This window comes from Varanus komodoensis, unplaced genomic scaffold, assembly GCF_004798865.1.
Source record: "Varanus komodoensis strain SLA01 unplaced genomic scaffold, ASM479886v1 scaffold12, whole genome shotgun sequence".
NCBI classification, from domain to species: domain Eukaryota; kingdom Metazoa; phylum Chordata; class Lepidosauria; order Squamata; family Varanidae; genus Varanus; species Varanus komodoensis.
The window spans coordinates 29,082,484-29,097,005 of NW_025335349.1; the positions used below are offsets into that span (position 1 = coordinate 29,082,484).

A 14,522-nucleotide genomic window follows, 5' to 3' on the forward strand; every position below is an offset into this window, starting at 1 on the left:
ATGTTGGGACTGATTACCAGAGACAAAGAGCAGAAGATGGCTCTCTTTGTTATGCACCACTTGCTCACCTTCCAAGGCCACTGCTGGGAGAGCGATTGCTGGATTAGATGGCTCCTTAGTCCGAGCTGGCATCAGTATCTTATGACAGCTTCCTTATTTAGCTTTCTTCAGTCTGTGGTTAATGTTGTATTCTTGCCTCTTTCTTTTGCCCACATCCTTTGCAAAGAAAAACAGTCTGCACTTGAAAGAATGCAAGAAGCTTACTTTGTAAATAAAGGTGTTGTTTCAGAGGAGGGAAAACTGAAAACTTTCGTATATGCAAGAGATAAAAATTCAGTTTTCATGTGGGGACCTGCTTCTTGAAAGGGTGGGTGGTATGTTAGGCTGAGAGTGCATATAGAGCACGATTTTCCGAACTTTGCCATAGCAATGGTACAGAAGGGTAACGGAAATAAAAAGTTAAAGGAGTGCCTTCCCTATGAGGACCAGTTTCCTGCATAAATAAACATTTATCACACTGAGAAAGACACACACATAGCTGAAACAATTTGAAACAATCAACAAGGAAAAGATTTGCATGATTAAAACGCGCTGTCAAAAGAAACATGCTGAGTGAAAAAGATGGCCTTAACCTGGTGCCAGAAAGACAGCACTGTTGGCAACAGATGAGCCTTGCCATAATGGGACCACTGGAAAGACGTCTCCCTTTTTGCTGCCTGCCAAGCTGCCCTCAGAGGAGGCACCTTGAGAAGGATATTCCACGATGAATGTAGAGCATGGGTAAGTGCAATTTGGGACAAGTGCTCTGCAGTGCAGGAAGTCCATCTGAAATGTTGTCAAGGGGGAATTAGAAGCGGAGCATTATTGTATTCTACACCCTGGGATGTAACTCTCTGCCCCACCTCCGCTGCATGTTGTTGTCTGAAGCAGGTGCTTTGCTATGCTGCGTGGGAAGGCCAGCCTTGTCTGTAATTGTCAGGAAGGAGAGAAGGCTGTACCTAGAAGTTGGTCAAGCTTTTCCAGCAAGACTCTTTAAAAAGGAAAAGGAAAAATGGCATTTTCCCCTTAAAAGATTGAAGAGAAAGTGACAAATTAAATGCAGTGTTGATTACATGTTTTTCAGGCAGTTGTGGTTGTGTCTTCAGCATCCATAGTTCTTACCATGCATATGCTAATAGGAGATCTTTTCTCTTTTGTCCCTTGGCAGAAGCTCTACAAGACATGCCGGGTCATGCAAGAGAGAATCATGGAACTGCTAGGGACTGTGCAGAATGAAGACGTAGTCGCCGAACTGATCCAAGTGAATGAAAATCTGAATAATGTCCTACTAGGACATGAAAGGTGAAACCGCTCATTATGTAGCATTAACTTACCATTGTATATACTCGGGCTGTTCCAGTTGAACTAATCAAGAGCTTTTTTGGATGCCAGTGAGATCTTCCTTCAGGAGAAGGCCTTGTACACTCTCTTCTCTGTCCTTTATATTTTGTAGGGAAATCCGAACCTGTGGTTTGCTGGATAAACATGGGATCTCCCCAAGAGTTTGGGAGGTGAACCACTCTCCTGGATCTCCCATTCTGTTGCTCAGTTCTCCAGTGGGGACCGTGTAGCCTGCTACTGATCTCACCTGAGGAACATAATATCTCAATTGGCCCCAAATCTCTCGAATAAGAATCCCTTGTATGATGCTTATTTTTCATGTACTGGGCATGCATCTGACCTTCCAGGAGAGATGTTTGAGTATGCAGCAGATTTCAGCCTACCTTGAGAAGTGTGTTTTAAGAAGCAGACAATGCTTGTAAGCAGAAGCTCTGCTTTGTACATATTGCTGGAAATAGGTGGGCTTATTGATCATACCACCTGCCTGCTTTGCTAGCTCATGGATAAAAAGAACCAGGAGCATGGTTTCAAGAGCTGCTCAAAGGGTGTGTGTTCTGCCTCCTTGGAGATTCTCTGTTCTTTGGCCATCGTGGGAATGCAGCAGACTTAGTGCCTGCACATGGCTTTTCTTGTAAATCAAGGTTTGACTCTCCTTTTCAGTATGGAGACATTCTAAACATATTCTGATCCCCTGTTAGAAGAGTGGGAAAGATATTTTAATACTCTTTCGTGTTACTGATGCCAATATCCTGTTCTGTTTTGTGTTCTCTAAAACTCCAGGTACAGGTGAACATTTGTAGTTTGTGAAAAGAACTTCAGCACTGTAGAAATTAAAACAGCTCTAAGAAACAATGATGGATTGAATTTACAGTTGAAGTTTAAATTGGAGCAATTGCATGGATTAAATTACATAGAATTCAGCCTTTTCTAAATAGAGGGAGATCAGTAGAGGGACCTGGCATTTATAACAAATGCTGGTTGTTACTTGGACATTTTCTCTTTGTAAATTTTGAGACCCATTTTTCAAACTGTCTACAAGTGTTTTCTTTTGGTCATTAACCACTTTAGAAACAGGTGTGTGCAGCTTGACTGCCTTTACACAGATTTTTCATTTGAAGTTCCTATTGGCCATGAATACAGAGAGAGTAAGCAAACTTTACTTGCTTTACTCATTTAAAAAGGCAATTTCCTACGAAAGTTCAAGCTGAAATGTGTCAGAAACAAAAGACGCTTGCTACACTTTGATGTAACAGTAAACTATGACTTGTTTTACAGACAGGCTTCATCAGCAGTCTCTTGCATTTGCCTCCGACTGGCTGGAAGGATTAGAGATTGGAATCTTTTCCTTTCATATTTAACTAACGTCAGCCCAAACCCAGATAAACTGTGGACAGTCTTTCTGATATCTCACCCTGTTGTTGGTATTGCCAGCCTGTTGCTACCATTTGAGAAAATGTCTTCTGTTATTCTGGTCCCAAAAATATACCAGGGGAACTTGGTTATTTTTGTTTAAGCTGACACCTCTCCTAGGTATGGATTTCATCCAAGCCACCCTGGATAACTGTTTCATCTTCTCATTGCATAACGGTAATGACATTTCACAGTCTCACCGCACCAAGTAAATTGTAAACTGGATTACACAGACAATACCTCACTCCTTTTCTCCTCAGGCCCCAGTTTTCAACTGGCATGACTTTTGACTGCCAGCTCCCCCAAGAACCCTCATGACTCATCCATTCTCAGGAAAGAAACCCAGACAGAATGAGGGTTTGTCATCAGTGCCATTGATCCCAACACTACATTTGCTTCCATTCTTCTTCCCTACATCTAACCTGACACTTTATATTTTCTTCAAATGAATAATTGGAAATTCAATAAAGCAGAATTGTCCTCTCTTTCCCCCAGGTCTTAAATCATGGTTTACTGACACTGTGATTTATGATGGTAGTTTGTTTCAGGAAACCATAGTTAGGATAAGGCACAATTTAGGGTTCAGATATGATAAACCTTGGCAAATGTAACACGGAGGGGAGAGCTTCTGATAGCTCCTAAAAGCTCTTCTGGAGGAACTCTGAAGGTTCCTTCACATAGTGATAAACTACAGCTTAACCTTACATTCAGATGCAGCCAGTGCCCAAAACTGTATTTTGCAGGGTGTGTATAAGTGTTCCGGGCAGTCTCTGCATTTCGAGCAGAATATCGCAGAGGTGGGCAAGCTGAAGCCCACATTTTGAGATAGTACAGCAAATGGCCCAGTGGAGGATCACAGATTGCCCACTTTACAGGTTCTCTTGTTTCTTCCAGGCACACTAAAATCCTTGCTACCTCTTGTGCTTTGGCCTCTCTGCTGCAAAATGCCCTCCTGTGTACCCCATTCTAGATCTTTTAGTGCACCCCAACTGATTTTTCACACACTACAAATTTCCAGTCTTCTATGTTTGTCTTTCTTCCTCTTCCACATGTAGAGTTGTGCTGTGTTGGGTTTGGGACAGAATAGCCCCACGTACAACTTCCCTTAACCCACAGGTCACTGTATGGTCAAGCAGCTAAGCTGCCAGGTGGGGTTCTGGATTCTATTTTATTCTATTTTATTTTATTTTGGGATCATACGCTAGTTGTAGGAACTTCCTTGGTTGCAGCTAGTCATGCCTATTACTTCTCAATAGAACAAAGATTTCCTTTGTTGCAGTGATAACTCTGTACTGTGTTTCCTTGTTACATCATCTGTGGCTTACAGATGATTAATCGTTGCCCTAGACTACATAAGAATAAAACAACAGAGATTGTTAACTGTGAATGAAAAGATATATCCTCCAAAAGTATTGAAGTACCTAGAAAGTTGCACTCTAGTCTCATCCAGTTTCTTGTTAAATAGGACTGGGTGGGGAGGCTAATTGTCTTTGAGTTCTTTTTTGTTCACAAGGGTGGTCTTTAGGAATTTTGAAGTAAGGATTACAAAATACTGCCTTTGTTCATCATATCTGCACAGCTTGGAACTGACAGTCATGTTTCATGCAGGTTCTCTCGGAACAGAGTGCGTTTCTTGGAGAATCAGAGGCTGCAAAACGAACACTCGGTGGTAAGAGATTAACAGCCAATGCTTCTGGTTTAGAATGGCCATTGCTTGCTAGGACAAGCATTCTAAAACAGTGATGGTATTATATTTTTTTGGACTCTGAACTCATTAGACGGCATTGACACCTTCCAAGTCTAGGTGTGTTAACTCAGCAGCGCGTGTTCACCGAGTTCAGTGGCCCTTACCCTAAGTAGATGTGCACTGAATGGCATTCTCCTCCTGTGACCCATTGTACAGTGTTCAGCAGAAGAGGAAGTATCAGTATCTGAGCTTTAACTGGGCAAGGAACCAAATAGGTTTGGAAGCAGGGAGGCAGAAATGGAGCACTGTTCTATTGGCTTTATAGGTGAACGTCAAATCTACTTCGAAGCATGATAGAAATAGAGAGCTGCTAGAAAAAGGGGTGATTATGAGTAAAGGAATATCCAAATTGCAACTGTTAAACTCTGTACTTCATGAAATTTCATCTTGCAAGAAATGATCAGTTCTGCATGCAGTAATTTGAACTGTGCAGTGCTCGCTGAATCTGCCCAAAGTTACTTGGTATTCCTTTTGTTTCTTGACCTGAAAACTTTTATTTGTGTACTTGTACACGTATGTGTGTGTGTGTGTGTGAGAGAGAGGGAGGGAGGCACGCACACATACATGTTTACACACATTTTAAAAAAAACCTCGGTGATTAACTGAATCCTATAATTAAAGCAGCCTACCTAACTAGATCCTTACTGCAGCCAAGAACTTCAAGTGGAGATTAATGAAACCCTTGCTGCTGTTGCTTGTTGCACACTGAATGATTGATTTGCACTTGGAGCCAGTCTTGGGGATAACCCTGGTTTGTTTGCTTTAATTTTAAGGTCAAGGGCAACCAGCCATCTGCTCCTTCTTGTGACTTGCTTGACCTCGGGTCGAATTTTCCAGCTTCTGTGCCACTGCTTGCGGGGGCCAGCTCTGTGGCTCTCCAACCTTCAGAATTAAGTATGTAAAAATTGCAAACTCATGAATGTTTTAATGGTGGGGGGAGATAGAAATTCATTCCTCTGGGTCTCAGATCTATAGATTTGGGTCAGGGAACTGTGATATGAAAGGCATTTCAGACAGAAAATGCACTTATTGTAGTCTTCCTTCTCACTGCTAGTTTTCTGGATCTTTTCTGGTGCATTTCAGACAAGAGAAAATACATTAACACAGGAGTGGCAAACACTTTATCTGTCAGGGCTCTCTGTCCCTGAGCAATCTGTTGAAGGCTGCAGGCTTACTTATTTACTTATTTATTAAAAGCGTTAGTATGCCGTCCTTTATATAACTATCTCAGGACGGCTTACAGGAATTTAAAACAATTTAAAACAACTCATAACATCATCCACAGAATTAAAACAGTGATACAGTATGAAACAATAAACAAACATCAAGTAAATCAAATTAAATCAAAATAGAACAAAGCAAAAGCGACTGGAGAATCATTAAAATTGTTGACTTTTAAAATGCTGCGGTTTTTAAATGAAAAAACAAAAAGTGCAGGGCTAGTTACAGCAACAAACCTTTTCCTACAGAGAACATCACCAGGTCTTCCCACCCTCCCCCTGCCCCTTAATTTGCCGAGAGTCTCTTAGCTGATTTTTCTTTTGCTATCTAGTCCGAGTAATTTTTGCCCATCTACTACAAGGTTCCTCTTTCCCTACATCAAAGCCCCTGTTTGCCTGGCGAGGCGGTGCGCATTCTGCAAGGCTGACAATGGGCTACTTGGATGGGGCCATTCCTTTTGTGTTTCCTCTTATTCTGCCACCCCCTTCTCCTTTTCTCTTTCCTTCTTCCTGGCCCGGCGAGTTGGCATGGAAGGGACCAATCTTTCAGAGTTAGGTTGAGGGCCAGATGAATGGAGACTGTGGTTGACCCATGCCTGCTCTTCTGCCCGTGATCTCGAAGCTGAGGGCACACTGGAAGAAGGCAAGTGGGGGACGTCCCTCCATCCATTACTTCAGATCGTGCCTTATTCCATTCCCCAGGAGCTCCTATTTTTGTGAGCAGCACTCTGGTTCTGCACACGGACTGTAAAACCAGGATGGGCAACCATTTTATTTATGAAAGGTGGCATGTGGCAGTGGGCAGAGTCTGCACATCCCTCTGCTCATCAATTTGCACACACACATCCCCCCCCCACTCACTGAGATCCCATCACACACTCCTTGCCCCTCTCCAGCAAAACACCCGACTGCAGCACTTTCAGCAATACGCAGTGACCATTAGGTGGACAGTGGGAGAGAAGCAGGTGGAGGGAGGAGTGCCCATGGCAATTGGCTGAGAGCCACCTGCAAGCCACAGACTGCCCATCTGTTATGCAAACCACTGAATAGACCTCTGTAGTGGCCTTCTGTATCACAGGAATGAACTATCAGATTACAACTTACTATTCAGTATAAAGCTTAGAAAGAAGTAGCTGACTGCCGCTCCTTTTTGCCCTCCCCTATTTAGTCTTGCCATGTACTATTGAACCTTGCGACAAATATTCTGCCCTACCCTCCTGATAATGCTGACGTCCTCGCCGCTCACACACCCTGTTCCGTGTGCAAAGCACTTGCCTTCTCTGTTACCTGTAGCTTACAGAATATCCTGTACACACACACTGAGCAACTGAACTTCACAACATTTAGTGGGAGCTACCTGTACAGATAGACCTGGAGAATAAAGGCACAAGGCTCCACTGCACAGCACTTCAAGGGAAAACACCTCTCTCTGCACCTGGCTTTCCGAGCAATGCTGTGAGCAAATTTCTTGAGCTGAAATCAGTGTAACCGTTGGTCATTTGTACTGCAAAAGCCATTATTTCCCCACCTCTGTGTGTGTCAGACAGACAGACAGACACACGCACGCACCAGAAAACTCTAATGCATGTGTCATGGGGCTGTAAAAGGATAAAAGAAAGATCTCTTTCCCTCTTTCTTTCCATGGGACTGTTTGTTTATATATCAAGAGTCAAAGCAGATGTGTGAGGGGCAGGCACAGATGTTTATTCACATCTGTGCTCCGTTCATTTAAAACAGGTGGGCAGTTTCTGGCCTTGCCGGAGTCTTCGCTTATTGCCCCCACCATTCTTCTCCATTGGCTGCACTGGCTAGGGCAGGTAGAAGGTGGAGGGGTCACAAGCTGCATGCCTCTGAGCCATAAAAGGAGAGCGGTGGCGGCGTAGCCTAAGCATCTGCTGAATTCTTCATCGCATTCTGTCCCACCTGCTGACGCTTCTGCTTGGCTCCAGCACGCAAGAGTGCACACTGGGAGGACCAGGCACGTGAGGACCGAATGAAAACGTTGTTGCTGCCAGGGCTGGTGCCAAGAGAAGGGCTGGTTGAAGACCTGCCAAGGGCCCACCTGGCAGCAGGGGCCCACTGGCAGGAGCCCCCCGTCATTGCTTACCTTACTCATGGCAACCTGCTTTTTTACCTGCCCCTTGCAGTGGTGGTGGTGGTCGTGGTTAAAAGGAGCGGGAGGTGCCATCGCTTACCTGCTCACTGCACGGTTATAACAGTCGCACTTATGGGGAAGAGAAGCAGTAACTTCTGACAGTGGCAATGAGAAGGAAAACTCGCTAAGGGGTCTGTGGAATGTGTCTATCCTGAAGGGCCCTTCAAAGCTGGAGCCATTCTCTGAAAATGAGCATTCTCTGGCCCTGATACTGAAGTTTGCTTTAATACTGTGTTAAGCTCTTACCTGCTGCTGTGTTGAAATATCTGTAGAAAAATCTTCCGAGTTTGATGCAGTGATTAAGAGTGCTGGACTGGGACGCCAAAGATCTGGGTTCTAGCACCAATTCAGTCATAAAGCTCACTAGGTGACTTCCAGCCAGTTGCTGAGACTCAGCCTGACCTACCTCACAGGGCTGTTGTTAGAGCAACACAGGGAGAACTATGTAAGCTACCTTGGGTTCCTTGCAAAAGAAAGAAAGCTGTGGTTATCAGTGACATGTAATGCAATGATAATCATAAAACCAACTGTCCCCCACTTTTTTTTTCAGACTGCCAGTCTCAAAGCACAGCTGTCCCAAGCTCTAATCCCACTCCGCCTCTTTACCCTCAGCTAAGTGCTTCCACTGCTACAAACGCTCTGCATGCCTCGTGAGTAGTGACCTTAAAGTCTGTTTAGATGAGTTTTGACGTTTGATCAACAAAGACAAGATCACAAAGTGTCCCATCATTGGAACTTCATCAAGTGGGATGGGCTCCTGTTAGGCTCCAATTCTCAGTCTATTTAATACGCTAATTTATAGAAAGCCAGTATGGACTGTGTGAACAGAGCGAGCTGACTGAATGAAGGGTGGGTTAACAGGGGAGAGAGATGTCCTGTGGTGGTCTTGGAGTGGAAGTCAGGAATTTCAGTTGTTCTTTCTTCGTGACTTCCACTGCCTTCTTTTCCTTTTAGGTTCCCAATGGAAGCACAAAACACAGGCCAAAGCTTTCCAGGTGGCCACACATATAATAATGTGAGTAGCAAACTATTTCTTCATCCTAGCTTAATAGCACATATCAGAGAGAGAGGACTTTCTCATCCTCAGCGTGTGTAGGTGAAATTTTTCTCAGAATGTCTTCCAATGTCTGCCAGTGCCTAAATACGAGTTGGGTGCAAGAAACATTACTGGTCACAGTTTGCTGTAGGTAATATCCTGATCCGTTCAGAGTATTAAGAGCATTATCAGTCCTAATGCTGAACTCATTCTCCGAGTGCCTGTCCTTAGGTAGTCAGAATATTTTGTGCCAAACATTTAAAAATAACTCTGTTGGTACAAATTCAAAAGCAGATGCAGTTCATTGTATCCAGCTTATAGGTTGGGCAGTATGAACTCCATTGTCTCCATACTGCAGGTTGGGGGAATATGGCCAGTGACACCCCTGCAGTGTAGTTCAGAGTAGTTCTGGTGTGTCCAGAAGTATGAAACCTCAATTGCAGGTTGGGTGTTGGGTTGAGGCTGACATTAACTTACTACAACCCAGAAGTGGTTATTGGCAGATGTGTGAATTTTCCATGGAACCCACTGATTTTATTTGTTTGTTTGTTTAAAATATTTATATGCCGTCCTAATCGCAAAAAGGCCTCAGGATGGCTTACAAATAGCATAAATAAAATTCCCGGCCCACTCATTTAACACTGCTCTCCATTTTTTGCTCTCCGTATTTTAAGGGAAAAGTTAAAAGTGTCTATAATGGTACCATCATGTAGCTAGCTCCCCCATCATCAGGTCACCTAAGCAGGGTATTTTAGGGTTCAGTTTAAGAGATAGCTCACTGCCTTGGAGTCTAAATGGATGTTTATTTAATGTCTGTAATTCATACAGTATGAAGTAGAAGCATGAAAATGTTACAGCCAAGGTATAATTTACCGTATTTTTCGCTCTATAAGATGCACCTGACCATAAGACGCACCTAGTTTTTAGAGGAGGAAAACAAGAAAAAAAATATTCTGAATCAAATGGTTTACTAAACTATTCAATAAACTATAACAGACTACAGTAATACCGTACTTCAACCTTGTAAAGTGAACAGCAGTCAACAGTGGCATTAAGAACCATCATCACTGTCATTAACAAAAGGGAGACTTTAAAGTTCGAGTACTCTTCTAGTTTTTGTTGAACCCATAGAACTCATCATCGCTAGAGTCAGAATTTATGAAGCTCTGTTGCTCACAATCACTGACATCACTTTCTTAGTCAGTAGTGGAATTATTGAAGGAATCCACAATCTACACCAGTTATACAAGAGCTGCTGCAGACAATTCAATAACAAATCTAAAAAAGCCAGTAATGTCCATGCTGCCCTACTAGTAAATAATAGAAAAAAAACTTCTGACAAAAAATGAGATATTGTACGGTAAATCAAACAGACAGCAGACTAAGTAGCCTTTGAAGAATAAACTTCATACACGAAGATAATGCTGTTCAAATATCCACTGATCCTAAAAAAAACATGTCTGATCAACTAACAGATAACTGATCCATGGAAAGCTTCCTGATAATCATAGGCACATTCTCCATCACTTCCCCATGGGCTTCATTAAAAGACGGGTTGCCATTTGAAAACACACACCGACCTGTGATTAACAGCTCTCACCTGTGCCAGAGGAGGGGGTGGGCAGAGCAGGGCGCGCCGAGCACATGCTGGCCAGGTGGTGCCACGTGGTGCAGCCGGGCCGGCAGCGTCCCGGGCATCAAGCACACACACATTCACTCTATTTGAGGGGGCAAAAAGTGCATCTTATAGAGCGAAAAATACGGTAGATAGTGTCTTCTGTATACATGGCTTTTTGTTATTAGAAAGAAAAGATCTGACAAGTCCCCGCCCTAAAGGCTTACAGAATAAAAACCAATATAAGGGAAACAAGGAGACGGGGGAATAAAATGGAGGCAGTGGAATGCAGGATGCACATTATCATAAATTCAGCTTCAAAAGTATATTGTTCAAGATCCCTGAAACCTGAGCCAAAGTGGTATTTAGATTCCAGCACCCTTGGATCTTAAGTTGATTTATATCCTACGCTTCCTCACAAGGGGCTTTTGAACAGCACCCTTCACCCCACATGCCTGTTGCATGGTAAATATGGTTGACTGGATCCTGCCAAGCTTTGCACTGGTTGAACTGCAGTATCAACAAACAAAAACAGGGTTAATATATTTCTTCCTGTACACACATGGCAATCCTTTGTTTTATGGCTTAATGTTATGAATACAAGAACTAGTATGGTAGGTTAAACCAGTTTTTTTTTTATATAACAAATGTATCTTCCTACATACCTGATTTAATTCACTTCATTTCCTTAGGTAAACACATATTTAAATATAGTGCCTTTGCATCCAGTAAGCCTTCAAAGTAATGGTTCAAAAGACACACAACCAGCAGGTAAATTTAAACGATTGCACTTGTACAGAACTTGTGGCTGCTTTCCTGTATGCATGACACTTTGATAAAGACCCTCCTTGGGTCTGAGGATATGTACAGGGTATGCATGGCAAAAAAGCAAGATCATACCAACCTATGGCATAATTCAAGCCTGTCGTAGTTGGAGTTTTAAAAAAGAAGTACTATGGAAGCATTTGCATGTGTGTGCCCCTTGTTTCTGGAGGCAAAACAGAAACACCCGGGAGGCAGATGGGGTCCTGCCCTTTGTATCCTTCACGCACCTGAAACTTCAACTGAGTCTTCTCAGTATAGAAGTTGAAGACAAAATTCTGCATAACCCCTACATTTACCGATCGTGCTGTGTTGTTCCACTGTAATATATTTTTCTGGTTGAACCTAAAAGTCTTTCCATTCTTGGTCTGTGGTACTTTTGCCTGTACAGCTGTGAGGAATTGCTGCTTAGAACTATCCCTTAGAAGTTAGGAGTAATCACTCCCACACCTATTAAATGTTTTTGTTTGCCTTTTGGCAGTGTGGCATAGTGGTGAAAGTCCTGGATTCAGGACTTGGGACTCAGGAGAGTTTGGTTCTAGTCCCTGCTTGGTCATGAAGTTCACTGGGTGACTTTGGGCCCATCAGAGTCTCCCAGCCTAACTTAAAGCCACAGGAATGTTGTTGTAAAGGATAAAATTAAGAGGAAAGAATATTAGCTAAGCTGTCTTCAGTTCCTTACAAGAGAAAGGAAGGTACGGTATACATGTAAAGTAATTAATAATAAAAATTACAATAGAAGGTAATAGTGATGAAGAGGACTTTGGTTTCTTAGTGTACTTCACCTGCATGTCAGCTTAAATTGTTCCCCTCTGGCTTTCCTTTTTCCAGGTAATTCAAAAAACATCACAACACCTCCTAATTATTATGAACTAATAGAATTTGATCCTTTGGCTCCCAGTGATAAAACAGAGTAAGTAATTTTGAGAATGACAAAGTTACTGCTTGTTTGCTTTTTGCGGCAGCCCAGACCTCTCCCTCTCCCTCTCCCCAAAGCCATTGCAGCAGTGTATTACGTTTCACACTTACAACACCCTTACCTTAGAGCCACATTACTTTCTTCCAGTTAGACTTAACATATAACTGTTCAGACTTAACATATAACTGTGCTCAATAACATTAGGTCAGTCCCTTCCTATCTGCAAAACAGGCATATGAAGGAATCACTTTTAGAAAGTGCTGTATAAACTTTTGCATTTCCTGGGTGTTTTTGAAAAAATAATTGGCTGGAAAAAATCAGATTACGTGAACTCATAGGGTTTGTTCCAGACTGTCCCTTCTGTTAATAGAAGTGACTGAGGTTTACTGGAGTCTCTTACTAGAGTGGAGAAGTAATTTTTGCTGACCGCCCCCCTTCCCCTAGTACCCTCAGCGTGCTACCTCCTGTTTTATTCTGGAGTTCCCCCATTCTATCAGAGCAGCTTTTCAGGAAAAGGCATGGAGAAAATCAGTCTCTTTCTCCAGTGCATGTATCCCATGGGTAGAATTCCATTCCCAAGAATTTAGGATTGAAGCCATAGTAAAGACAACTGTGGGATTGGATGCCAATTGATCTTTCTGGTGAGCAATAAGGGCATCAAATCCGTATGATAAATGTAATATTATTTTTGTCACTGTGAACAAACTTTGCCATCACTTTTAATGATGCCTTAAATGAAGTAGGGGCTAATTGGGGGTGGGGGGGAGGTAAAGTTATTTGAAAGGGTGAATGTAGCATGTTGCTTACCGGTTGATCATTACTTCTCCAAACTGGGGCACTGAAATAAGACAAGTTCTTTGCTCACCTGTCTGCTGTCATTGCTGCATGTATTTCATGCCATGAATGTGTTTATCTTGTGCTTTAATTTCAGAGCTATTTATGAAGAAATTGATGAACACCTCTTCAAGCGAAATGTTCAGAACAAAAGCAGCTGCTAGAAGCTGATGTCCAAGAGAACACATCACATTTATCAGTACCAGAGACTATTATGTTTGGGATAGGGAAATCTAGTTTTCGAAGATGATTTGAATTTATCAGACCATTCAAGTGAAGCCAGTTATGATCTAAGATGCCTATCCTGCATACTTTACCTAAAGTGCATTACATTAAGAGTAATCAATCCTGAAGAGTGCAAAGTTCTATTTGTACATGCTTTGGACCAAATTGTATGAAACTATGTATTTTTGTTATCCAAAAATGGATTCTTCCCGGAAGGATAATGCCATATTATAATAGGCATATCAAATGAGCTTGTGCTTAGATAAAAAGTACTTTATTTCACAGTGCATTCTGTTTGGTAATTAAAGTGAAATCTTTTCCTATGAAAGATCTGCACAATAGAATGGTCCTTATTAGTTGAGTGGTACGAGGAGCTGGATCAGGGTTCAACTCTTAGAGACAGCAGCGCCGAGACCCTTAAGTACTGGATAGTCCCTTATTTGCTATCCCACAGGTAAAAATAAAATCTGATGACCATGGCGATAGAATTTACTGACCGTCTACCTTGGAGGATCGTCATCACCCTGTCTCTTCCTCCTCAGTTGCTCAGAGTACAGATGTGGGGACTGCAGGTGGCGCAGTGGTTTAAACCGCTGTGCTGCTGGGCTGGTTGATCGAAAGGTCGCGGGTTCGAATCTGCACAACGGGGTGAGCTCCCATTGCTCCGTCCCAGCTCCTGCCAACCTTGCAGTTCGAAAGCATGCAAATGCAAGTAGATAAACAGGTACCACTTCGGTGGGCAGGTAACAGCGTTCCGTGCACTTCGGTGTTTACTCATGCCGGCCCCATGACCACAGAGACTGTCTGCGGACAAACGCTGGCTCCCTCGGCTAGGAAACGGAAATGAGCACCGCCCCCTAGAGTCAGGCATGACTGGACGGAACGTCAAGGGGAAACCTTTACCTTTTACCTTGGAGGATTGTCTCTTCCTCCTCAGTTGCTCACAGAGTACAGATGTGCTGACGCAAGGTTCCCTTGTCCTTCTGAGAATTCTTCACTACTGCTCTTATTTTGAAATATTTAATGTACAGTTTTACTGTGCACAAGAAAATGCGAAAATGTTAAAGCTTTAAAGGGGGCTTGTACCAATAGCTTGCCTTCTTCCATGACTTGCCTTTGTTGGAGTTAAATACTGAACAGAGAGCCCACACAGGGTCTA

At 42.8% G+C, this 14,522-nt stretch overlaps 1 protein-coding gene across 3 annotated transcripts in view; it reads left to right on the plus strand.

Annotated features, from left to right (window-relative positions):
- TOM1L1 (target of myb1 like 1 membrane trafficking protein) overlaps positions 1-13,691 on the plus strand; it is a 48,950-nt gene extending 35,259 nt beyond the window's left edge. For all 3 annotated transcript variants that reach the window (XM_044422060.1, XM_044422061.1, XM_044422062.1), the window contains 8 exons: positions 1,208-1,341; positions 4,399-4,459; positions 5,311-5,431; positions 8,463-8,562; positions 8,867-8,927; positions 11,256-11,334; positions 12,217-12,298; positions 13,236-13,691. In XM_044422060.1, coding sequence (XP_044277995.1) covers positions 1,208-1,341; positions 4,399-4,459; positions 5,311-5,431; positions 8,463-8,562; positions 8,867-8,927; positions 11,256-11,334; positions 12,217-12,298; positions 13,236-13,302 — 705 coding nt within the window. In that variant the 3' untranslated portion in view covers positions 13,303-13,691. The remainder of the gene's footprint in view (positions 1-1,207; positions 1,342-4,398; positions 4,460-5,310; positions 5,432-8,462; positions 8,563-8,866; positions 8,928-11,255; positions 11,335-12,216; positions 12,299-13,235) is intronic.
- Positions 13,692-14,522: the final 831 nt, after the last annotated feature.